The sequence below is a fragment of the Hylaeus anthracinus genome, unplaced genomic scaffold, assembly GCF_026225885.1.
Source record: "Hylaeus anthracinus isolate JK02 unplaced genomic scaffold, UHH_iyHylAnth1.0_haploid 12001, whole genome shotgun sequence".
Taxonomy (NCBI): domain Eukaryota; kingdom Metazoa; phylum Arthropoda; class Insecta; order Hymenoptera; family Colletidae; genus Hylaeus; species Hylaeus anthracinus.
In genome coordinates this window covers 9,943,464-9,970,284 of record NW_026534348.1, presented here as the reverse complement: position 1 = coordinate 9,970,284, position 26,821 = coordinate 9,943,464, and the positions used below count along the sequence as shown (strand labels likewise).

Sequence of the window (26,821 nt, the reverse complement as noted above, 5' to 3'; positions counted from 1 at the left end):
AGCCACCATAGCATAGTAGAATTAATATTTACGTACAAATTATATAACGAGTATGCAGAAATAAAATTCCTGCCTAGAAATACAAAATCTAACGGAACGGTCTCGATGCTTGAAAGAATCTCAAATTTCACTCTGTTTCATCTCTATGGTGCAGAACGAGTTCAGAGAGTTCTTCGATATGCATTAAGTGTCTGTAAACTGTTGACGATATATTTACGTTCACTTTAGAGATATAAGAATTAGTGCAAAATTAGTGCAAGCAATATATCTAACCGCGGGGGATACACGATGAATCCCGTATTTAATTTTAGTGTCGTATTGGTAAGTTTCAATACGTAAGTTTCATACGTAATTTTCAATTTAAAACGTTAGATATTTCGTAAGAAACTAATAAAAATCGACACTGGTCACTACTTTGGGTACTTGAAATAGTTTTCTGCAATGCTGTTACGTATTTCGCAAGCGTCCGGATACTTTTGAGCGGTTGGGAATATGTGTTCGTCGCCCTCTGCTTTTCTCACCGGCGTGTTCCACATTCATCTTGACCCTTTTCATCCCTCTGGATCGAGTTCCAGTTTCCTTGAAAGGGTGCGCCTGTCGCGCGGACCACCTTCCTCCACGTGTTCGACACATGTGCGATTGTTGGTTCTCTGTAAACACGCGAACACATGCGCGACGGAGTATAGAGCACATCGCAGGGTGCTAGAGAATTCATAGGTCGCTCGGGGATACGAGCTAATTATAAGGGGGAGGGCGAATCGAAGAAGATATTCCTGGTTGAAGAGGACATGGATCAACGCAGAGATGGGCAAAACTCTAGGCTTCGAATAAATCTGAAGTTTGCCGATATGTTTATCTCGTTTCTTTCTCTGGAAAATGTTCAAAAGAGGAAACTAGATAAACATATCGGCAAACTTCAGATTTAAACAGAAAAAATTGTTGCTGGAGGTGGTACGGGGGGATTCGAGTATTATCTGGTCTAGAAGAGTAGGTATAGCTTGAGGAGCGCTCTTCTTTGTGGGTCGAACGGTAGGTTTGTTTTTTGTTGATGTTTTTGTTGCTTGAGATCTTTAAAATATTTCTGATAAATCACGTCGAGCGTGACAGTTGTAAATTTAACAAAATTCTGTATTATGTATAGAGTATATATAGTCAGTCTCGTGAGTATTCGTACTCTTTATGTCGATAGAAGGAATTTATCTAAATAGGATAATAGGTTTCATGTTTTCAAATAAATATTTCCTTATGAATACATACATGAGTAATCTTTACACTTGTATGTATTTATAATGAAACAGTTATTTAGAAACATCAAACCTATAATTTAATTTACACAAATTCTTCAGTAGACATAGAGAGTACGAATACTGGTGAGACTGACTGTAAATAAACGTATCACGTAAATCGTGTTGAAATCGAGAAGCACTGATTCGATGTATCAACATACAAATCTGATTCTTGAAACCATAGACGATCAATTTCACCAAAAGTCAAAGATAACCCTACCATGCTAACCACCCTTCCCTCGAACCTTTCACCGTCTCGGACATAACAACATAAACGTTAAAAATTGCTCAGACTCGAGGAATACGATCTCTCCAACGTCACTCTCGAAAACACTTCTTTATAGCTCGTGGTCAGGATCGCTGCCTAAAGGGCGAGCAACCGGCGATCCGGCTTGCGGCGCAATCACGGGCGTTGCGTTAACACAAGCGTGATAATTATTGTTACCGTATACCGGCAGGGCTTGTTATAAGCTTCGCCAAGTGGCACACAGAGAAGGAAGGGAAGAGCCCGCTGATCTCGTAGACAATTGCGCGTAATTAACACCGGGGCAGCCTCGTCGTTGCTGGGACAAACCGTTGCGTATCGGTGGCTTGCCACCCTTCTCTCTTACTCTCTGTGCACCACCTCCATTCTCTCTCTCTCTCTCTCTCTCTCTCTCTCTCTCTATCTCCGTATGCCTCTCTAGATGCTATCGCGGAAATTGCACTTACCGTTTCTCCGTCTGGTAATCCGATTCCCGTGGGGTGAATCCGCGAACAGCGCCGCAGCTAAGATCGGAACGCGTTTACCCTTAGCATTATGACGAGAGCCGGGGGTAGCACAGTTAGGCAATTTCGGTGAAACGCTACCTGGGACTACCGACATCCGATTGCACTCTGCTCGCGGGCCCATGTGTTACGTGGATGCCGAGATTCCTGCTGGAGCGTGAGAAGGAACGGGAACAGGTTCGCGTAACGTTCTGTCGAGTGGTTTCGTTGGATTGAAGGGGGGTGGGGGGGGGGGGGCTTGGGATCTCTTTTAAATAGAATGACGTTGGTTTTCTTGAGATTCTTGACAATTTTTTGTACATACACTGCGGAGCATAACTATAGCACCACCAGTCACGTAAAAATCGTAACGTTATCGACGATCATTTTTCGGCTATTCTTTCTTATTAATTTTATATACCGTTAGATGAAAGCAACATCTGTATTTGTTCATTCATAAAGGAATTTTAAAAAACAATGTACATTATTTCAGCGCATTTCTCATTTTTTTTGTTTTATGAAATTAATCGATTTGTGCAACGAACGGCTCATTTACTCTTCATTGGTGAACATGTTCCTACAAACAGTGTCGAAAGTGTCGAAGAAATAACGAGTGTTCACTAAAATTTAGAAAAGCGAATTACCTCCTCGTGAAATTCATTTGTAAACCCTCGTTTTCTAAAATTCTAGGATTTCCAAATTCTAGGATATTCCACTGTACGTATCCCAACGTCGATACTTGCACGGACTGTGGCAGCCATAACAGATGGAACTATTTATAACCATGTAACCATAAACTGGCACACTTCTGGTATCATCAGTCCTCGCTGTATGGGAAGCCCTGCCTTAGAACGTTCGGCTTTGGGAAAGACGATTCGATCGGATGGATCGACGATTGGCTAGGGGATTGGATATAGGGATTTGCGGAGCATACGTAGATGCTGTTGCAGATTCAATCGTGTGAGATGTTTGACGACAAAGTAGGGATGGATGGGTGAGCAGTGGCGTTAGGGATGATAGCAGCCTGTGAATTGTAATCTAGTGTCGAGGAGTATCAAACATATGGGCATCGGACATGCTCGCTATCCATTCGACACTTATGATGATGCATGCTTCCTCAAACGTATCATTAACACAAATGCTGTAAATTGATCCATGTATATCGAACTGCTTCCTGAAATCAGTGATATGTTTACGATGGTCTTTTTGTGATTTTTCTGATTATCGTAACAGGGAATTAATTATGTTGATGATGATATGTAGTTCGTTTTTTCTCAGAATCATTAACGCCAAAGCTATAGTTACATTGTTTAAAATTTTTTTTTTAAATCATTCAAATGTGATGTAGTTTTTTGCTGCGACTTTCGAAGACAATTTCTGTAACAAAGAACTGATTAATTAATCTTAAGTCCTGTATATTGGTCCCCAAGTTTCCAGAGTCATCGTTATTGGATTTCAAGTATTCAGTTCCATGGATTCCAAATTCGTCAACCGTGGACGTCAGGTCTAAAAGAGTTAAACCCTAAACTAAAAAATCGAGAAACAGTGAGAACAATCGAATAACAAATCCACCTTTTAGAGTCTCGGATAATTGAAACAAAGACTCCAAGTATTTCCGACACCGCACGGAACCCATTCATAATGCAGACCTAGTCTCGCCAGCGGAGCAAAGTCGGCGCGCGATAAATTAATTAACCAAAAGCCGCGAAACGTTAAGTTCGGGGGCGCTTAATCGGACGCGGACTAGTCAGTTTAACAGACAATCGGGCGTAATTAACACCATGCCGCTGCGTCGTTGGGAAACAACCCAGTGCGAGGCGTATCGGTATCTCGGGTACTCGTGTGCCCTCCCTCGTGTTGGAGATACAATCACGGAAATTGCTCTTACCGTCTCGCCGACTGTTAATCCGATTCTCGTGTAGCGTTCCACCAGCCGCGGCCCTGGCGACTAAGTCCAGATGACTGATTCAAGATAAGGAATAGATGACCGGATCGAGATAAGGGAACATGATGCAGCCCCTGCTACCACCAGAACGGTGTTCCACCAGCGGGACTGACTTTCAGGAAACGCCTCGCTCGGAACTGTGGAAAGTTCACATTTTTATGTACTATCCCGTTTGCCGAAACCCACACGACGCCTGTATCGCAATCTCGCGTGCTGAAAGGCGGAATACAGAGTTACGTGGCACGCGGAGTTTGTTGGTCTTGGGTAAAAAGTGCGCTGACTGGGCACGCTTCGATTGTTACCGTTTCGATAGTGCTGACGCGAGGATCGTTGCGATGACGTCGGGAATAACCGAAGGGAGCAGCTCTGATGCAAAGTTTTTCGGAGATGCATTCTTTTTTTTATCGCATTGCTTGACGGTGCAATTCTTTGGTGCCCGATTGTTTTTGTTTGAAAAGCTGTTGAAAGCATTTTTCTTTTTATTCGTATGAGTTTAGAATTTTAGGATTCGATTTGGAACTCGTGAAAGTCGATGCTAGTAATATGGAATATGTAAAATTTATTCGCGATAAGTTGGAACTCGTGGCAGGCTCAATGGTGACAATTTGGGACTCGTGAAATTCAATAGTAGCAGTTATAAATACGTGAAATAGGATAGTGGCACTTTGGAACTTGGAAAACACAATAGGAACAATTGAGGAGTTGTAGGACCCGATAGTGACAGTTTGGGACTCTTGAAACTCGATCCTGACGACTGAGAACACGTGAAATTCGATAGGGACGACTTGGAACCTGACACCAAAGTGTACGTAACGCGATACCAAGTTGCTTCCGGTCTTGCGAGGTTCAATAATGAATATTCTGGAAACATGGGGGCCAATACAGACGACTTAAGATTCGTGGGATTCCACATGGACGATTACGGAGTAGTGAAATCCGCTAGTAACTCGATGAGACTCGTGGAACTCATTATACATATAGAAGCCTCGAGTTAGTAGATCAAAAGACTGGAGACCACAGAAATTGATACTAACTATTCCAAGTTTACGGAAAATCAAGAATTCAAGTAGACTCGCGTGTCATGGAGAATTTTTGAACCTATCGCAGACCATCGACTTCCAGAAACCCCTAATGGGACCTCAAGAATGTCTCATTCGCATTTAATGCATTTCAGGATCGTCAGCATTGACTGCTACAGATTGGAAGTTGTTAGCATCGAGTTTTACGAGTTTGGAGTCATTAGTACGCAGACCCACGTATCGGGACTTATCTATATCTGGAGCCGAACAACTCCGCAGGCGACGATATTGAACTACACACGAGCCTGGGCAGTAGTTGGTATCAGGTTCCACGAGTTCGAAGTCGTCCATACCGACCTCCGCGAGTTCCCAGTTGTCTACATCGGACTCAACGAGTTCGAAGACATCTACATCAGTCCCCACAACTAGAAAGCTATCGGTACTAATTGAAAAGTCTTGTCTTTCGCTCGCTATCCTCTTCGTAAGCTATACGACTAAAACGCAAAATGAATAGATCGCTGGTAAATCGGCATTCGAGTTAATGCACAGTAACTTTAGGAACCCTTGTCGGTTATTAAAGGTAAGTATTAATTAAGAGAGTAATGGCAGCGTGAGCACTTATATACAGTCAGTCCCATAAGTATTCATACTTTCTATGCCTATTGAAGAAAGTCTAAACTTGATGATAGGTTTGATGTTTTCGAATAAATGTTTCATTATGAATATGTACAAGAATAAATGTTTACAGCTATATACAACGTAATAGTACATATCGCAATACATTATAATACAGCAGAAGAAAGTATAATCCAGAATATTCTAGCAAAATAAAGCTTGTAAAAAATAAACTTTATATGTGTGTATATTTATAATGAAAATATTTATTTGAATACATCAAACCTATCATTTATTTCAGACAAATTCCTTTAATAGACATAGAGAGTACGAATATTTATTTAACCGAGTGTGTATATGGAACACAGTTGAGCGTTGGAAAACACATCCTAATATATTAAATAATAAGTTTAGAATGTGTTGTAAGAATGTGCAATATCCAGAGTGCTTAACGCTAGAACTACTACAACATGATATTAATACACGATTCTTAATAAAACGTAATGCCATTTATCAAATAAAATTAGAAGAGTTAGAAACAGCGTGCGTAACCTTCGTGACAATAATGTATCGGAGCGTAATCAATTTTAACACCCATTTATTGCATCCAAGGGACGATATTAACATCGCCAGATTGACGGCGTCGTGATGGCGTCAGCGTTGGACATTAAAGGAGGAAACGATCCTCGTAACGCTGATATTGCGGCTAGAATAGTGTCCTTCGGTGTTCCTGTCTTAAAACTGCCATTCGAGAAAATTAATTCCATGCAAATCGAATTATGTATCTTGAATATCAGAGAAAATTGATTTCGCGTGCAACGCATACCTAACCCTCTTTAAATTAATAATAACAATCTCCCGCGCTCGAAGGGTAAGGTTAAATATTGGCAAAATTTATTCCACGCGAATAGGGTTGCCCTAATCATCGAAGAAAATATGCGTCGCGTTCGACGGAATGTACCTGGTCGTTTTAAATTTCAAATTTTTCCCCTCGACAGGCTTCGGGGAAATTTCGAATCGCGAATTCGAAACTGTCGGTATCGTTGACATCGTGACAGAATATTTCCGCGAAGCTGGTGCACACGGAATTGCTAGATTCTTTCCGTCAACTGTGTCGTATGGAGCTTCGACGCTTAATCCTTGCCCCGCTGTTCCAGCAGGATATCGAACGTGGAGTCGAGATTCCAACGTCTCCGCGTCGGTTTATTCGCGAAGCTAATTTCGTATTCGATAATCGACTTACTTTTCCCCGGGGGAGTCTTATTCCGGGCGTCAAACAGTAAATCCAATTAAAGATACCGGCTAATGCTCGTGTCGGTTTCGAGGTCGCAGATTTTTGTTTTAACGACGAAATATCGCGGTCCTCGATTATCTATAGGGCGATAAATAAAAATTAAAGCAGTGTCCGTGCGCTGGCTGGCCGTAATCTCGTCCTAGCATATTATCCGGAGACAGTGGAATCTATGGAAATGAATGTATTTTCGTCATTGGCAATGTTTATTATTGTGAAAGCATTTTTCAATATTTTTAATGTTTTCTTCTGTGGGTAAGTGTACAGGGTTGATGCTTGTTATATTCAAAATGTAATGTGTTCAAAGTAAGGATTAATAATCTAATCTTACTTTACACTTTGTACTTTACACTTTACAAATTCGCAATAAAAGTTAACAATATTAACAAAATATAGAAAAATACTTATTTGTATGTTGGATATATAAAGTAAGGTATTGTTACGTAATAAAATATTCTGTGTGTTTCTTTTAAATATGACAAGCAATATATAAAATACACAAATCATACAAATCAAATTCTTCATGCTAGTTTGTTGTATTAATATTTCTTTTGAATGTGACAAACAGTGTACACAAAATATATTATGTATAGTATTATAGATAAAATGCTTTACTTTATACAAAATAAGCAATGGTGGTTAAGGCTATTTGTACTATAAAAATTCCTTATAAAACTTCATTAGGACGCGATTAGAACAGAATGTTCCCTAATTTCATAAATTACGAACATCCTCCATAATCTTTCCATTATTTTCTTCGAAATTTACAGTGTGGTGTAAGTTAAGAAATAAAAATTGATAGAGAACGATAGATACGTCAGCGCGTCACTTTGCATGTCCTTTGAACGCCTTCCATTTTTCAGCGTAGAGTGCACGTTTCAGTCATAAATATTTGCGAAAAATATCGAGTGGCGAAGATATCATCGGCGCGGCGATGCTACGATCGCGCGAAGGCCCATTCGGGGAAACATATTCTAAACGGATCCACGTTTTAAGAGCATCTGTCGGTACAATGGAATTTCACGCAAGAGCAGACGAGAATATTTCGTCTCTCAGTTGGGTAAAAAGCGCTCCGTCGTACCCGGCAGACATCCATTTGGCGAGCAACGAAATATTTTTATCAATCCGTGCGTGTCTCCGCTTGGGCTGGGACTATTTATCGAATTTTTCCGTGTTCCAGTCCTCGAACGGCTCAGTGATTCGTATCCTGGGCGAATATAATTCACTGGACGAACATTGAAGTATTATACTATTCAATTTTTGTGTTATTTTGCAGGAAATTACTTTAAATTAAAAATATATAATTGTTACGGGATCTCCACTTTTCCGATAGTAATGCGACGCCATCAATGGAAATATAATAAATTGAATTTTAAATTGAAGCTCATAGTGTATGTATCGAATACACTGCGGATGTTCATGCATTTGTGGCAAATAAAAATATGTTTCAATCTATGAAAATGTGTACAAATAGGAAAACATATGTTGATATTCATAGATAGAATTCATCATTAGAAGATAATGCTCATCTAAACATATTAGAAGATATTATAATATTGATCTAAACATGTTCTACTGTTCAGAAGATAACACATACTTGCATCGAAGTTTAAAATCTTTTTCTGTGTCTATGAACGTATGAATTTGAATAAACATACGCAGTGTAGCAAGAAATAAGAAAGTTGAATTTTTAGAATCTCTAAAAAATCAAAAAATCCCTTGCGCATTCTTACGATATAAAACTAGTAACCTCAACCTCAAACGAAGCGTTGTTTCCAAACCCAACCTCAAATTATTCTACAAAAGTGTCGAATGAACCAAAAAAGAGTAGAGTTCTGTCTATTTTACTCATTATGTACGCCTATAAGATACATTACAACCCGTACTGCGTAATCTAGCTTTCGTTTTTCGTAATTGGCGCTTCCTGAAAAGAAACGCAAGAATGCCACTTTCGCGCGGCTTCCGGCGAGCGCCACGGGTTCAACGACCCTCGCGCCACGGACTGGCGATTAAAAATAAAAATCTGGACGGTCCTCGTGGCCGTTCGGTTGAAAATAAACGTCGTTTTATCCGAGAAATCGATAGAACTCGGGTCAGAATCACTGCGAAGACGCCTAAGGTGAAGGTCTAGGTTCTTCGTTCGGGCTACGAGGCCAGATTTATAATAGATGCACATGGCGTATTGCCAACGGCGAGGCGCCACAATATTGCCGCTTAGTCACCTCGGTCGGGGCCTCCTCTTTGTCCTCGTGCCTCCGCGACGCAATAAATAACAGAAACGACCGCAAGAAAAACTGAATATTTATGAGAGAATTCGGCGGTAGTCTCGGTTGCGCGCTTCTTTTTCAATTGTTCGTTGCGATTCGTTTCATTTCGGTTACCCTTGATGCCAAAGTGTCGCTTTGACGTTGTGACAACTTGATGGGTTTATTTACTCTGCCGTTAAAACACCACTTTGGGATTGAAGAGCCCTTTGCAGGTTTTACGAGTGTTTGTTGTATTGGGGTTTTTTAATTAGATGTGACGAATGATTCATGTTTCACCACAGGTGTATGTGTTTGAATCCTATTTATTGAAGATGGTTCTTCGTTAATTTTTCATTATACTTTATGAAGAAACTAGCAGATGCAAGAATATCTGTAGTTTTGCTTTAATCGTGGATTAACAAGGTGTTAGTTTAAAAATATTACATTATACACTGTTGGAGTAGACAGGATTGGAAATCTAAAATAATGTAGCGAATAATCAATGATTAATAATTCACTGCTGGTGCTTCCTTGAAATAATCTCCGAAGAACTTTCTCTGTTAGGAACGTGTGACAGGAACAATGCAACAATGATTCTCTCGGAGCTTGTCACGCATAATAATTGATATCTTACGTCATTCTTCGACGTGGCGTTAGGGACTCGACGGTGCCACGTCATAGAATAGAGAATGAGAAAATAGATACATAGGTTCGTAAAAAATACTGTAAGGTAGACACCATAGATAGGAGAGACTCTAACGAGGTGTAGGAGAGATATCAAAGTTCTTGTACTGTGCTTAATTATTTTTCTATTATTCATCTCCTATTTATTTTTACTTTTTCATTTTAATATCAGAACGTTAATCCATGATGCACTATTAATCATTTTGTAACGTGCTACTGGTAATACTAGAAATTCCATGTCAAGAGTGCAAAGGCTTGATGATATCAAAGGAACTAAAAATTCAATTAAAATAAAAGGATCCCCGTAGCGGGGCTAAAAAATAAAAATACCCTACTTACAAATACAAAAATCTCGCCATTCCTAACGGTGGTCCAGCTCTATCCGCCATCCAGCCAAAAAAATACCAAGCACTGCCATCCCCCCGGTCGTTAAAAGTTTGTCGCAACGATGCTTCCTGCGGAATCCCTCCAAGAAAATTGCGCGACGCTCTGCTAATTACCGAATGGACCATGCAGCAGCAAACGGAGTATCGGACGGCGCCAGACAATTAGCTTAGTGAATTCCGCGAAGAAGTTCCGCAGGACACGGGGGACGCAGACAGAGGGGGTGGCTTGGAACAGAGAGTGAAAGAGAGAAAGGGAGTTGAAGCGAAAGCACGGCCGAGTTAACTTTAATTGCCCGGTTGGCTACATAATAAATGACATTGCAGACGGCCAACGCCGAGGAAAAATTGTTTCTTCCTCTGCCCCTCCCCTCCACCACCTCCTGTGCCGACTTCTGGCCGCGCTTTCGGTCCGACGCGAACGACCTGTTTTGTCGAAACTATTTCGTACGCCAGCTTCAGGAAAACGGGACGTATTGATAGCTCTGTAATCTTATTCCCCGACACACATTCATCTCGACTGGCGTCACTTTCGACCATGGTGCGATACTTCCCGTCGGGATTTATTACTGGAATTAAATCTCTCCTTGTCCGTTGCGAATAACATCAGCCCTCGATTGGTTCACCGTGCAGTTTCGCATTTTATTTGTGTGTATGTGTCTTGTGTTTCGATAGGTTCGAGGCTCGTCGCGTTCTTTGCGAGTAAATGAATTCACCAGGGATTTAATTAACGTGGGACGAATGGGGTACACGCTCCGACAGAATTGTATGGGTGGAGGGGGCGGGGGGGCCTCGGGGGAGCAAGCAGGTGATCGTGACGGAAGTATTGTTTTTTCTATTTGTTTCAGTGGAAAATTTAACTTGTTGGTTCATTTTTTCAAAGACCTTGAATCATGCAGGCCTCTACTTCATTTTTTTCTATAATGTTCTAGTATGTTTTACAAAACATATTTATATACTCTTTTCTCCTTGAACTTAAACTCTATAAAACAAAAAGTTGAGAAACGCGACGAAGTAATGTACATTGTTCTTTAAAATTCCCTTTACAATATAAATTCAAATAAATATTGTAGAACGCATAAATACAGATGTAGCTTTCATCTAACGGCATATAAAATTAATAAGAAAGAATAGCAAAAAAATAATCGTCAATAGTGTTACAATTTTTATGTGACTGATGGAATTAATCGGTGTGTGCAGTGAACGGCTGATATTATATTCTTATCACTTTATTTTCTTTTTCTTTTTCTTTCTCCTTTCGCTCTATTCCGTGGCACCCCCTGCTAGAGATACCAGTAGTTCTTGTATTCTTCGACAAAACTCCTCCAGTACTCGGTGAAATTTTACTCGAGATGTTGGATACCAGCTTAGATCCGAGAACTTGTATTTGCTTCGTGCTACATCTCGGTCAGTCGCCGAGATGGCTTCACTGCAAGAACGCAGATTGGAAGTACAGCGCGGTGTTGTGCGATGTTCAAGTATCTAGAGTGCCAGGGAGGACGAAGTTTACAGAAGGACGGGTATTCGATAAGGAATGTCTGCAAAAAGAATTGCACAAAGACAAGAATGAGTTAGCAGATGTTCCATCGCTCAGGGCTACCGGTGCAGTTCGGATCTCGCGGGCAAATAAAAGAATGTTTTACAGTAGCGAACTGCGGAACGGGTGTCTTATCATCGAGAGCGCCCTTGCGCAGATATTAACGACTCACTTTGTTGGTAATAAATGAAAATTCAAGCTTCTTCTGGTCTATCGTGCCTGTAAATATTGCTACGACATTGACGAGCTATATTAAATAAAAATGAATTATAAACGTTCATTCACAATTTTTTAGTTTTATTTATGTGTAGCATTTTTCTATTCTAATATGGATTTTGTCTGGAAAAGGATGATCAATCTCGTAGAATTTAATGTCTGCTTCGCTAATAGATTAATTATGAAATAAATTTCATTCCACTTTATACACAATTTAATTGGAAAAGAATTTCGTTGAAATTCTCAATCTTTTATTTAAAAACAAAACGTGTCGTACCTCGCTATGGCCTTTGCTTAAACAATATGTCCGATGTAATGACTGTAATCTCATAGATTCCAAGCCCAATCCTAAAACTCAAAACGTGTATAACAAATAACCTTGGTATTGTTACAGAGAAATACTAGCCCTTATTATTTTACTCTCGCAAGCTTCTGTGCTCGGCACAATAGAAAGATTCTTCCTCTTCGGATTCGCTTATGGTTTGCACCAATTTCTCGCGTTCAATCTGAAGATTCTCTCCGGGACGAGGAACTGTTACAATCGAATTACCGCTGTTTTTGCTCGTTCCTCCACTGGATGCGTGCAACCATTCTCTCGCGTATACTCAAAGAAATTCTGCACGTAACGAGATACCGGTCACGATAAGTTTTTCGCGTGACACCAGAGAAGAACGTCCTGAAACAAAACGTTAGTTCGTCCCGGCGCTGAACCGTGGCCAGGGGTTGCAATTAGGACGTCGCTAAACATACCACTAATTAAGTTTATTGACACCTGCGGTTGGAACGGTGTCAGGGAAGAACGGTACGAAGAGTGTCGTAACGGGACCACCGAATGGGAATAAACAATTACGGCTTCTGACTTGGCTCGAGAACCGTTCTGTGAATTTAACTGTACTAATCGAAGCTTCAAACGCCCCTTTTTTATGTATTGCATCTATCTACATAAGTATTTCGTTCGGAATTATTTTGAAAAAAATGAGAAATTTATTCGGCGTGTTCTATAGCATCAGTGGAAATGATGAAATGAATAAATTAAATGATTTAAGGGAGTCTTATTAAAAATTTAAGTAATTAGGAAGTTTGTAATGCTATCCAACGAAGGAGAATAAATTTATTATTAAATGGTATTAAGCAGTCCTAAAAGCATCATCGTTTAAATTGAATAAACATTTACAAAACCTGAATATAATTCATTTTTTGTTACTTCAATCTCTTTCTTATTCGCCATTAGACTACATACACTATAATTGCTGTACAGGTATAATATAATACAATAATTAAATTGTTTTGTCATGAATAAATTCTTTCTACATATGATAAAATTGGATAACTTTCAAAATCATACTTAATAGGAAGTACTAGTTATTTTCAACTTCGTATGGTGAGAGTCTGAAGAACGTTCATTTCTAGGAGCCCTTTAAAGAGTAACTTGCCCCTAAATCATCCCGCGAACCTTCCAAGCGTGAGTAACTCTGAAGAAAAGCGTAATATTGTTTCACTCTCCGGCTCTCTTGAACCACTATCGGCGCGCAGTCAGCCAGCTTCCCTACTTCCGTGTCGTCGACAACTCGAACTTTCTTTCGGCATCGGCTTCTCTTTCGGCGCCTTTTTCTTCCGCTTTCCGCTTTAAGAACGCGCTCGCGCTGGATGCCCGAACAAGCGTCGCTTAAAAGTACTTTCACAGCGGGATGACTAATTAGAGCGATTTAACGTCCGTCGTCGGCGTTTATTTGGAATGCAAATGCAGACTCCACCGACCCTTTTCCACTGTTCGTTCCCGGTTTCCTTCGTTCTCTCCTCGTTGCTCTTTCCGCGCCGAACCTTTTTTTCGCTCCTCGCTTTCCCTGCTTTTCCTTCGACTGAAACAGTGCTCCTCAAACTTCCTCCCTCCATCGACTTTCCGCGATAAAAAAAAAAACACATTGTTGACGCTTCTGGAATTATATTATTATTCTTGTACCGTGGCATGTTTCTCACGTGCACTTTGCTGTGCTTGCTTTCAACAACTGTAATAAATCTATTTGAGTCCAATAATTTTCTTTCATCTTCAATTTTGAATGAAACAATTTTGATACGAAAATAATTGAATGAAGTGAAACTTAAAGCATTGATTTCTTTTTAATATTTTAAATAATATTACAGTAATAAGAATTTAATTCTGCTCTTAGGGGTGCACGAAAATTGGTCCCTCGTTGAGGAGGACCATGGGACGATGAAGCTTGAGAAACACTGGTCTAGATTTCGACCTCTCCATTCTCCTAGCTTCGTTCTCTTCGTCTCTGTTCGTTCTGTCTATTGTTTTCACCTTCTTCTGTTCCTTGCTCTTATTTTCCAACAGTCCTCCTTGTTCTTCTTTTCTCCCTCCTCCCCTCCGTCTCCACTTAATATGCATTACTTAAAAAATTTTTTTGCACCTCCTTCACCCAAGAACGCAAATTCTTTACTATCAGGGACTGGCGTTCGCAATTCTTTAATACGATTATTAGACCGTGCAGAGGTTAACGCTCTGTGGCTCTTCAATATTATATAGTCTGGGTAAAATCTCGCTAGATCGCTGAAATGTCACACTGTGCGTCCTCTTCTTCATTCGCTGTTCTTCTCTACACTCGAAGTTTGTTGGCAAAACATTAGAAGTTACAGAAGGAGGCATGCAAAATCGGGACCCAAAATATTGACACTCGAGGTGTTTATGTGTTTACACTTGACAAAAGCGTATCAATCGGTTCGGATCATATTACACCGGTGGTCGGGGCTACTCGGGCGAAACTACGGGCAAAAAAAATAAGAATGGCCTGGAAGCAGGGGGGTGGGTATCTGACAGACATACAGACTGTCCCAGCCTAAGTGATACGGAGCTCTAACTCCAAAACTATCGGCCGAAAGCAAAATTTCAAATATGGAAATTGCATGGTAAAATGGGGCTCATGTTTCAGCGCGAAGAAATTTTTGTTAACATTGTTATTTAACGAGATATGATGGTCAAGTTTCGTTTTTCAAATGGAATATATACATATATATATAGGGTGTCCCAAAAGTCGGGGAGGAGCCGGAAAGGGGGGGTAGCTGTGACGATTCTGAACAACAATTTCCTTTGCAAAAATGTCGGATGGGGCTTCGTTAAGGAGATATTAAGCGAAAACCCCGACCAATCAGAGCGCGCGTAGACCGTCCGAGCGGCCGCGGTAGCGAAGGCTACGCGCTAGGCGGCAGCGTTAATGTCCTTCGATGCACGTCGAGGTCACTTGTTCGCGTGCAAGCGCGGCCACCAGCGCGTAGCCTACGCTACCGCGGCCGCTCCAACGGTCTACGCGCGCTCTGATTGGTCGGGGTTTTCGCTTAATATCTCCTTAACGAAGCCCCATCCGACATTTTTGCAAAGGAAATTGTTGTTCAGAATCGTCTCAGCTACCCCCCGTTTCCGGCTCCTCCCCGACTTTTGGGACACCCTGTATATATATACAGGGTGTCCCAAAATATTTTTTTTTTCAAAGTTTGCTAATTTTCAAGGAAAAATCTCAGCGGTCCCATTGATGCAGTAAGCACCATGCGATTCTTGAAATCGATACGGTGGGTCTCGTTTGGAATTCTAGGCCCAACGAAGGAAAATGGGAAGAATCTCAATATTCTGGGTCTAGAATCCCAAGCGAGACCCTCCGTATTGATTTCAAGAACCGCATCGTGCTTACTGCATCAATGGGACCGCCCGGTTACTTTGAAGCGTTATAGCTTGAAAACTAATAAAAATCGGGTAAATACATTAAAGCTTCATGAATTCGTCTTGAAAAGTACTATCGCATGGTATAGACAAAAATATATACTTACATTTGAAAAAGGAAACTTGACCATCATATCACGTTAAATAACAATGTTAACAAAAATTCCTTCGCGCTGAAACATGAGCTCCATTTTACCATGGAATTTCCATATTTGAAATTTTGCATTCGGCCGATAGTTTTGGAGTTAGAGCTCTGTATCACTTAGGCTGGGACACCCTTTATAGCACTGTTAAGAACTGTTTACCCCGAAAATTGTGCCTCGACCACCATCCGAGTCTATCGATGCATTTTTGCCAGTTCACCCTCTTTCACATTCCACGTACCCAGACACGTTTCTTCGCCCGGCCAACCAGCCGAAAACACTTTATTTTATCGCGAATTAAGAGCCCAATACCCACCCTATCGCAAATAAAATCTAAAAGGACCGTACAAATGCGTCCCGTGCAGCCGCAATGGGTTTCTACCCAACCGCAGCTCCTCGTCCCGCGGTTTCAACCCCCGTTTTCTGTGTCGAGGTTCGACCGCGAAAAGGCGCCGGCTTAACCAGTGAAACGAGAAACGCTCGACGGAAGGTTGGAACGTCTGAATGGAAGGTAATCGAATGAATGGAAAGACCGACTGGATGCTTTCGAATCGTCAAACCGAGCTGAAAGGGATGTTAGGTGTTGTTTAAGGATTATTGTTGCACCCTCCGTTTTTGTCCTCCGAGCTTACGAATCCACTTCGCCGTTTCAGCGTTAAATGTAATTTATTGGAGTGGAAAAAAGGCGCGAAATCTCGATAGCTGCTGTAACCGTCCCCCTTTGTCGCGTTACACGTTGAAGAAAAAATTACAGATCCTTCGATTGGTGAGGGAAACTCACCCCTAGGATTTTTTAACGCTAAAACTACCTATGTAAGAGCGACCTATTCAAAATAGCACAGTATGTTTAAAACTATGGGGCTAGATGAATTTATGAATATAATTTGTTCTGTGTCTTAATGATTAGCACTAAAAATTGCGACAGACATTGGTCATAATAACCAGTTTGGTAGTTCTAATAATAAATAAATTGTGTTTAAGAAGTTAACATTCAAGTCTAATGGCATTGGATCTTCTCTGACCCACGAGTTTTGGAGCCATTTGCTTAATTTTTGAGTGCAAAACCATTCTAGAATTTTTTTAACAAATACTGACTATGTTAATACATCTCCCAAACATCCTTAAATTAATTACCCTTTCGGTAACATTAATGCAATAAATGATATCAAACTATTATCCAGTAGAGCTCTATAGGGTGAAGTTTGTTAGATTTACGTTTGCACTTAAATTTCAATTTTCTAGTTGTATATTTATTACGCGTAATTGCTATTACCATAACAGTCTCTATATCAGGCTACTATGGACCTTTGTATCGATGTATTTCCTTATACATCTCGAAGCTATTCAGTTTGTGTATACATACGTCAGTTCTCCAACACGTGGCGTGATTGGGAGCGTTTACTGAATTAAACTCCCTATTCATTAGCTTGTTGTATACTATCCAAATTGTGTTTAAACAGCACTTAGAAAGTTCGATTTGCGCGAATGACCCTAATTAAAACTTTGGCAACTTTCGCACCGCGTGAACCGACAAAGACAGCACTTGGTGCGCCGAATTATTGCGCTCCATTAACGTAAGTGCTAGAAATTTCCTAACACGGCAATATTTATGTTATCTAAATATTATATGTATTCATATTTGAAATAATTATTTTAGAGACTTTTATACAGTAAACCTGAATAAAATTTTCAGGCTTTTCAGGTTTCGATTTTCCCCATTCTGAAATATTCTATAATGCAGCTTGTCGAGCTTATAATTATGTTAAATACACTGTTAAGAAATTTTTAATTTTACGTTTCCATAGTCGTTGGATTTTGTTAGTCAGGCGATAAAGCTTCTTCGTTGACGTGTCGATTTTTATTTATCGTAATGAAGCCAAGAGATCTTTTCGCGAAATACGAAATACTTGACCGCAATTTATGCTGAACTTTAAAGGAGGACGATTATTCACAGTTGACCCTGCGTATGGGCGTGCGAAACCTAGTAAACCATAAATGTGGTTTTCGTGACCATAAACTTCTGCCCCGACAATTACGCTTGTAACTTTCTTTTCGACCCACAAACGCGGCGTCGTTCGTCGGGGAACACTATTTCCAGACTTAACTGCGGAAACAACCCGAGTTGAATGGGTTCATTGTCTTTGTCGAAATATCTCTTCCCTTTGACCGAACAGTCGCTCGTTTGTAATGAACGTAATTAACCAAAAAGAATTATTACGCGATATGTCATAATTTATATGTCTGTGGGACGATTTTTGCTGGAAATCCTAATTTAAAAAATTACATCTTATAAAGAATGTCGAGACGAAAAATACATGGCGTGCGTGCATAATGAAACTGAAACGATGCTCAAATTTAATTATCAAGTTTCCCCTGCAAGAAACAATGGCATTCATGCGCGCGCAATACTCAGCGCGCAGAAGAAAAATGCAAATCAATGGAAAGGTTTCAACAATGTTTTAAATATTGTTTCTAATTGCGTACAATGATATACGTTGCCCCGAATTAACACGACGAGTGAGAATACTCGTTCTTCAACAGAACGGAAGAAAAAGTTGAACGTTTTAACGAGGTCTAAAGCGACCTTTTTTCCCGCAGGCTCGACGGTGCACCTACAGCCGTGCAGTCGCACCCTCTTTTTTAAACAAAGCTACGCGGCGTTATCCATTCCTTTTTTTATCTTTCGCAAATTAATTCTCATAGTTTCACGTAATTTACGAAATGTACACACAGCGAGGGGCCGAGATTAAGAGACAATTTCTCAGCGAGTGGACGCCGAGGAATGAGTTATCGCGCGTGTTACGTTGAAGCTGTTTAACGACGCTGAAAAATCGCATTACTGGAGCACAATTTTTTATAAATTCACAAGGAAGTTCACTTTTAAAAAGTAACATTCCCCTGCGAATTTAGATGAAATTATCTATCGAGGACTGACGTACTGGGTTGAGACGTTTCTGAACTTTCAATAAATAGTTTATAACGATGAATTTTCATTGGGTTATTTTAAAGAATTTGGAAATATTTTAGTGGCTATGAATTATTGCGATCTGGATATTCTGATGACTATTTTCATACGATACTGTTTTATATTTATTATAGATATTTGTTTATCAGAGAAATCAAGTACTTCATTTCATCCATTTGATGCGTAACAACGTTTTGATACCAGAATCTCTATTACAGTCATGTTCGATACAATCTACTCTAAAAGAAACAATAATTTACAAAAACAGAGTGTCCAGACATTATTACAAATCAAGTAGATCAAATAAAATTATAAGCCGACTGTCAAAAAAAAATGATTTAAAGGACATGCATCAAGCAATATCGCAAGAAAATTGGTATTTAAAATATTGAATATATTAGATGATCTCGACCAGATGGACGAAAGTAAAATAAAATTGGATCGTTTGCGTTTGTTTGCAGAAAATATGTGTCTTCCAAAAGTTGCTCGAGGATTTATCGTCGCGGATGGCCGCGGCCGAGGCGACCCAGAGCGGCTGGCAAAATCCAAGCGACGCGAACGAGGCGACGGAATTGCTGGAGCAATTGCAGAAATTCGGCGAACGGCTGGTGCCCATTCAAAGGAACATCGAGGATGCGAACGATCAAGCGAGCGTCTTCGCCTCGAGCAGCGTCATCGTTTCTCATGCTTTGCTGGCGAAACTCGAAGATCTCAACACCAGGTACGATCCATTGAATTTCTGCTTTGCCGTTTCGCCACGTGCGAACCGGAGATTTCCGGCAGATAAAATTAGATCACTGCTTATTCGATGAAATTCATTTTACTAACGAATAAGATAGCTAGAATGAGTAGAATTGGATTAAATTCTGCCAGGCAAATCTTGCTAATAAATAGTTGATACTCGCATGAAAAGAATTAAAAAAAGAAAAAAGAAACGATGATGATGGGTGAATCTGTTGCATATAACTGGGTTGAAATTATTTCATACATCAAGGGACTACTTCGTTTCACCTTTGCAGTTAGACTTGCGAACAGCACATTCTAAAATACCTGTTGAAAAAAAGGAAGCCTCAATCTGGCCACTAGGTATTGAACTTTGGGACAAGTTAGAAATTCTCGTCACCGAAGATACTTCTTTCCTATTTTCTTATTTACGTTCTACCCAGGGGATATATCCCGTCCTCGAGAGCGCACTTATCGACGTCGGAGCGCTTATTTCCCGGTTTTCCTAGCTAGGTCCGCGCTAGAAGTCGCGAGACGTTAACTTTTTCACGTGTTTTCGCAGGTGGAAGGTGCTGCAAGTGGCGGTTGACGAGCGTTACAAGTTGCTAAGCGGATTTGGAAAGGATGGCAGCACTCCGGGTAGCCAGGCTTTTCTCGCGAGTAGCGTGGAACCACCATGGGAGAGAGCCCTCACACCCGCCAAAGTGCCTTACTATATCAAGTAATCGATCTTCCTTGCTACCCAGCCAGTCGCCTTAAATTTACGACCGAATTGCGCCCCCAATCCCGACCCCTGTGCGATCTTAACGCAAGCAAACGAATAATTGATGGGACGGTTGTGATCTGAGACAACAAGAAGTTCTCACGGATTCGCAAGTAGCCTGGATTTAACGTCCTGGAGCGAGTACTTAGTCGGACGAACGAAACGATAGAAACCCCAAATTAGGTTGAGAGGGGACTCTAAAGAGTCAGCCTTGGGCTGATGGAAGGAAATGGTTATTGTACAGAGAGGATTATGTCACCTTCTACTCAAACTGACTTTAAGACCTTACATTTTTGTTATCGTTAAAATTCTAAATTAAATTGAGAAGAGACTCGATGGAGAGATTCAAACCTCTGCAGAGTAAATCATGCATCTTTATTATCTCTGTATATTAGTGACAGGATTCAACTGACTGAAAGACTCTATATATATCAAAATTATATATTTATTGAAATTTTGAACAAAATGGTACCTATGTAATACGATAAATGTATATTAAAATTCAAATGTGCCTTTCGAATTTTTCTTAAAAATTGGCACAAACTTTCTGAACAACCCAATACTTTGTTATACTATCAGTATTAATAGTGGTAATTGGTCATCTCACAAGTTCATGCCACTTCTTGTTCTGAAATTCAAATTAATATGTGGAACCATCGCTATAAAGTGTCTACAGTTTTTTTATTGCATGATATATCTCTACAAGACTCCCATCATTTTTGCTCTTCACATACAAATAATAAATCTTTCCCCGCCCCCCAAACAATTATAACAAAATGCTTTACGTTGAAACACTGTAGAAAAGAGTGTATTGACCAACCACTAAAAGCAGCTGCTTCATAAGCTGACAAGGTTTCGAATCCTCATGACCTCCTTCATCAGCCCTCAATGGCCTAGAGGAGTCCTCGAATAGTTTAGACCTCCATCAGTCGAGGATTAAAATCGGTTCGGCTGAGATTTTATCCAAATGATCGTTGAAACCTCAGCCCCCACGAATCTTCCTACTCGTTGACCCGTAGGTAAATACTTGAAACGTGGCTCGCGCCAAGAATCGTCTGGATTTAATAAAGATTAAACAAAGTTCCCAGCGCTCGCTCGACTTTGCCAACTTCCATCCGCGGTATCCTCCCTGTTACTAAATTTCATTAATTTCTTAATTCTGGGACCGTGGGTTTCGTTCCCTAATCCGGCGGCACGTTTTTCAGCCATCAGTCGGAGACCACCCATTGGGATCATCCGAAGATGATAGAGCTGATGTCTTCTCTGGCGGACCTGAACGAAGTACGATTTTCCGCGTACAGGACCGCGATGAAGCTGCGCACCGTTCAGAAACGACTGTGCCGTGAGTATTACTTTCATTTTATTCATAGTCTTCATTGCACCGCGACGAAACAAGGTATGAGAAAACACATCGCCACGAATGAGCAACTGCTGTTTTACAACCTGAACCTTAAATTTGTATGCCTAACTTAAAAAAAAGAAGAAGATGGACGTCTTAATGCTGCCAAGCGTGTGTTGAAATAGCTGAACGAAATGGGAAAGAATAAAGCAGCACGTTTAAAACAAGAGAAAGATAAATAAAAATAAATGAAGATACGTTGAGTGGAAGTAAATTAAGTAGAGTCTTAGAAGGATCTTGCGAACAAGGTAATAGAGACGATGGGTTAATTACTGGTACTTATTCCAACAGTAAATAGATCTTGCACACTGAGAAAAGGAAGAGTCGGCGAATGAGCGAAGTCCAGCAGCTATTTTATAGCCTAACCCTAAACTTACATGTCTAACTTGAAAATACGACGTGATGATGCTGCCGAGTGGCAAAGAGAAAGGAAAGGAAGGAGAGTTAGAGAAGGGCATATTCAATCTGAAGCTCAGCAGATGGCTAAACAGTTAGAATCAAACACCTTAATCAACTGTCTTCACCATATAAATATACACCTGGCAGTTATTCAACGGGGAAAATCACACTAATGTTGATTGACAGGGGATCAAGGGTGCATCTTCTCGGGACACCGTAATTTCGCTCGTTTGCCGACTTCCACGAACCTCGACCAGTTTTAGAGATCAACTTACTCCCAGCGCGGTCATTAATCGTCATAATTTTCTCGATTAATCACTTGTCCGGCTGCGGTGACGTACTGCCTCGTTGTCGATAGATTTGATCTTCTACGTAGTTCTATTTTACTCGTGTGTCAGTGATACTCATCCTCCTATGGCTGCATTCCTTGGCTCTAGTCTTAATTTCAATTTAATTCCAAGGTGACGTTTGATCACTTTTCTTGTAACTTTTGACAGAATTATAATTACAAATAATAGAATTAATATTGAAATTCTTCGCAAAGCTGGGATCAAACTTGATTAACTTTGAAATAGTTGATTGGTTGAGTGGTTGAAGTGGCTTGAATAAAATTAATTTTTTTCTGACAAACTGATTCCTTCTATCTAGACCTGCTACCAAAATGTCCACTAAAAATTATGTGACAATAACAGAGAGCTTCGATAATTTATCATAGATCACGTAAAAAAGAAAGAATTTGATATACAGATTAAACAGACGTTTAATCCAGCAAGTTTCGATCCCTTCTAATCATTCAAAAGAAAGTGCACTCATTCCTTCTGTCGAAACCTGCCATCGGCACGGCCACTCACCTACTTATTAATACAAGAACCTGCTCATTTACTCCATTACAACATTGCACAGAGCAAAGGAGTCAATCATACACTTTCCTCGACCAGTCCATTAACCCAGAATGTTTCATTAATAAGATTATTAGGTTGCCCCATCAACTGGCGAGATAACGCGCTGAATTCTTCCTTTCAATCTCCGAATTGAAAAGTTCGTTGCTACGCAATATTAAGAATTATATTATTGATAGATCATTCAGACTTTCAGCTATGTATGTTTTCTTAATCAGTCCCTTCCTTTCTTTTGCAGTGGACATGTTGAGTCTCTCCACTGCATTAGAACAGTTCGATTCGCACGGGCTCCGGGCGCAAAACGACAAATTAATCGACATTCCCGACATGGTGACAGTCCTGACATCTCTGTATGAAGTGATAACGGCCGACAATCCAACGCAAGTGTCCGTGCCGTTATGCATCGATCTGGCCATCAACTGGCTCCTCAATGTATATGATAGGTAAGCGGAGTCAACTAAGCCCCTTCCTGTCTCACAATAATCTTGATATTAATCACTTCTTCCTACTTTACAGTCAACGAACCGGTCAAATCCGCGTGCTCTCCTTCAAGGTTGGTTTGGTCTTGCTGTGCAAGGGTCACTTGGAAGAAAAGTACAGATGTGAGTGCCTCAACTTCTCCGATTCCCCTAAATTTAAATCTTGGAAATAAAATACATGACGAAACTTGGTTCGTTCCAGATCTGTTCCGACTGATTGCCGATCCGAACAGGCTGGTGGATCAACGTAAACTGGGTTTGCTATTGCACGACTGCATTCAAGTGCCAAGGCAGTTAGGGGAAGTGGCGGCGTTCGGAGGATCGAACATCGAGCCCAGTGTTCGCAGCTGCTTCGAAAAGGCTGGCAAAGACAAGAATGAAATCGAAGCCGTGCACTTCCTGAGCTGGCTGCAACAAGAGCCGCAAAGTATGGTCTGGCTGCCTGTGCTTCATCGACTCTCCGCTGCGGAGAGCGCTAAGCATCAAGCGAAATGTAACATATGCAAGGAATATCCTATCACCGGATTCAGGTACGATACAGGTTTATTTCATCAATTATCAACAATCCTGTGTAGTAGACAGTAGAAAAGTAAATAAACCTCAGAAGTAGACCACGAGCCAAACAGGTTGAAGATACTGTTCTAAGGATTAATCGACCAAGATACAACTTGACACGTTACTTCAGCATATTCTTCAACGTGTACTTGAATTTTTAGATATCGCTGCTTGAAATGCTTCAACTTCGACATGTGTCAGAACTGCTTCTTCTCGGGACGCAAGGCGAAGAACCATAAGCTGACGCATCCGATGCAGGAGTACTGCACCGCGGTAAGACACTTAACACTTAATAATAATTCACTGCAAATGTAGATTTCACAAACAAAGATAATATCCAGATTATAAAAACAATATAATTTTAAGCAATTCGTGAATATTCCACAGACCACTTCCGGAGAGGACGTACGCGACTTCACGAGGGCGCTCCGTAACAAATTCAAGTCGAAAAGATACTTCAAGAAGCACCCGAGGGTTGGTTATCTTCCAGTGCAAACTGTGCTGGAGGGAGACGCGCTGGAGAGTCCAGCACCATCTCCTCAACACAGCTCCCTCAGCCAAGACATGCACTCCCGATTGGAGATGTACGCCTCCCGATTGGCGGAGGTCGAGCTGTCCCGCACGAGGAGCAACTCAACGCCGGACAGCGACGACGAGCATCAGCTGATAGCCCACTACTGTCAGAGTTTGAACGGTAGCGATAACGTCAACGTGCCCAGGAGCCCCGTTCAAGTGATGGCTGCGATCGACGCCGAGCAGAGGGAGGAGCTCGAGGCGATGATACGCGAACTGGAAGAGGAGAACGCGACACTCCAAGCGGAGTACGAACGATTGCGGTCGAAACAGACACCTGGCTCTACGCCTGAGGATGGACACGGCAACAGGCAACCCGACTGCAACATGATCGCCGAGGCGAAAATGTTGAGACAGCACAAGGGCAGGCTGGAGGCGCGCATGCAGATACTGGAGGATCACAATCGTCAGTTGGAGGCCCAGTTGCAGAGACTCAGACAACTCTTGGACGATGTAAGTCATTCGAACTTTAATCCCATTATTTTCAGCGCCGTATTGAATTTATCAGTATGTATTGTTTTGTAAGACTCTTGTTAGTAACATTAGCTATTTGTTACAGCCAAATGCTTCCTCGCCGTCGAAAACGGGCACGTTGCAGACGCGTAGCGTCACGGCCTCTCAACTAGCAACCGATTCCCCGGCAAAAATGAACGGACACTATCACGATTCTCCGGGTACGTAACACATCTTCGAGTATTCGTTATTTTGAGAGCACACGGTCGGTTTCATTGATTTAACACCAGGTTTACAGTGATATGCTATCAGTTTCCTGTTAAACCCGAATGAATTTGAATATATGCTTGTCCCTTCCAGATTTCAATAACTCCCTCTGTGAAATTGGGTAAAAATGTTCGTTCTACGTAATCCTAGTGTTAAAATAGAGTTAGTGGATCAAAGTCGCGTCATTGCGCAGTTATCATCTCTCAAAACTCGAGTCTTAGCTTCCCATCGGTTTTCGTTCGAATGGTTACGCGAGATTTGTGAGCAATTGTTAACCTGAATATACTCAGCGCTGTACTAACTGCATATTAATAAGCGATTCACATAGCGCCATTTAAATTAGCATAAGCTTATTGGTATGGGTGTATGGACATAGGTGGTGGAGGCTCGAACGAGGGAAGAGTGAGCAGTTTAGAGAGGCCACCACCGCCACCGCATTCTCACAGCGTTGCCCATAACGTGGGTAATCTCTTACACATGGCAGGTTCGTTCCTCCTTGGTGTATTACTACAATCGTGTAATCATTTATGTAGTGTAATAACATTGGTATGTCGAACGTTCTATGCACGACCCATTTTCTGCTTAACAATAACAATGCTTTCCTGTTTTTTCACGCCACAGGATGGATGTAAGGTGAGACTATCAACGCTTCTTTTCCCGCTAGGTCTTCTATACGTGTAACTCTGTCGGACATGTCTAACTTCGCCGTGTCGAGAATCGTTCATTGTTCAATACTTTCGTATATATTCGTTACATTTTGAAATGGTTTGATCGCTAAAAAGGGAGGTACACGACCTGCTTAACCTTAATTTCACAGTGTTTCTGCAGAGTGGGAGAGGGGAGTAGCTCGAAATCGAGGAATATTCGGTGCAGATATTAGATAATTTTAAAGATATAAGTTTTAATAAATAAATAATTACTCTATCCACTTGTCATGAAAATTGATGATTTCAACTTTAAAAAACAAGTTAACCTTCGTGTCTCCTTTACATCTCCTACCAAGTCCTGCGAGTAACGATACACGTTTGAAGCATTTTTATCCATCACTAAAACTAAAATTCTTCAAGTGCCTCGTATTATTTACGCGTCTACTATTATTAAGTGTCTACACATAACGTTCTGCATATTTCGATGTGGATATCTCTCCCACCATGCTGCGCACGTTGAAATTGGAGGGGGAAAATTTGGATCCTTCCGCTGCGAGAGATGAACAAACTGAATACGAAATGAGTGCAAACACTTGAATAGCGTTTCACCAAATCCTCGACTATATACGTTGTATTTAAATTACATTCTCATTCTCTCGTTTGCTCGTCGCTTTTTGTCTCTGCGTATGTACAATCAGGAGGCCATTACTCGAATCTTCATCTGCCAGGCACTTTTCTCGTAATCCATGTATGCGTGCATGTGAACGATTGGAAGTACGCCTAAGTGTGGATAACAATATTTCTATACCTTAGAAGTCAATTATGTTAAGTCGACATTTTTGAAATTTGGGATATACATTCTGAATCGTTTA

At 40.9% G+C, this 26,821-nt stretch overlaps 1 protein-coding gene across 9 annotated transcripts in view; it reads left to right on the top strand.

Annotated features, from left to right (window-relative positions):
• LOC128891333 (dystrophin, isoforms A/C/F/G/H-like) overlaps positions 1–26,821 on the top strand; it is a 567,969-nt gene that overhangs the window by 539,826 nt on the left and 1,322 nt on the right. For 7 of the 9 annotated variants that reach the window (XM_054150727.1, XM_054150734.1, XM_054150735.1 and 4 more), the window contains 10 exons: positions 19,254–19,513; positions 20,078–20,236; positions 21,484–21,620; positions 23,214–23,418; positions 23,492–23,577; positions 23,657–23,984; positions 24,171–24,282; positions 24,397–25,035; positions 25,142–25,256; positions 25,679–25,786. In XM_054150727.1, coding sequence (XP_054006702.1) covers positions 19,254–19,513; positions 20,078–20,236; positions 21,484–21,620; positions 23,214–23,418; positions 23,492–23,577; positions 23,657–23,984; positions 24,171–24,282; positions 24,397–25,035; positions 25,142–25,256; positions 25,679–25,786 — 2,149 coding nt within the window. Of the gene's footprint in view, positions 1–19,253; positions 19,514–20,077; positions 20,237–21,483; positions 21,621–23,213; positions 23,419–23,491; positions 23,578–23,656; positions 23,985–24,170; positions 24,283–24,396; positions 25,036–25,141; positions 25,257–25,678; positions 25,787–25,923; positions 25,936–26,821 lie in introns of all 9 variants that reach the window. The other 2 variants (XM_054150731.1, XM_054150733.1) reach the window with 2 other exon arrangements.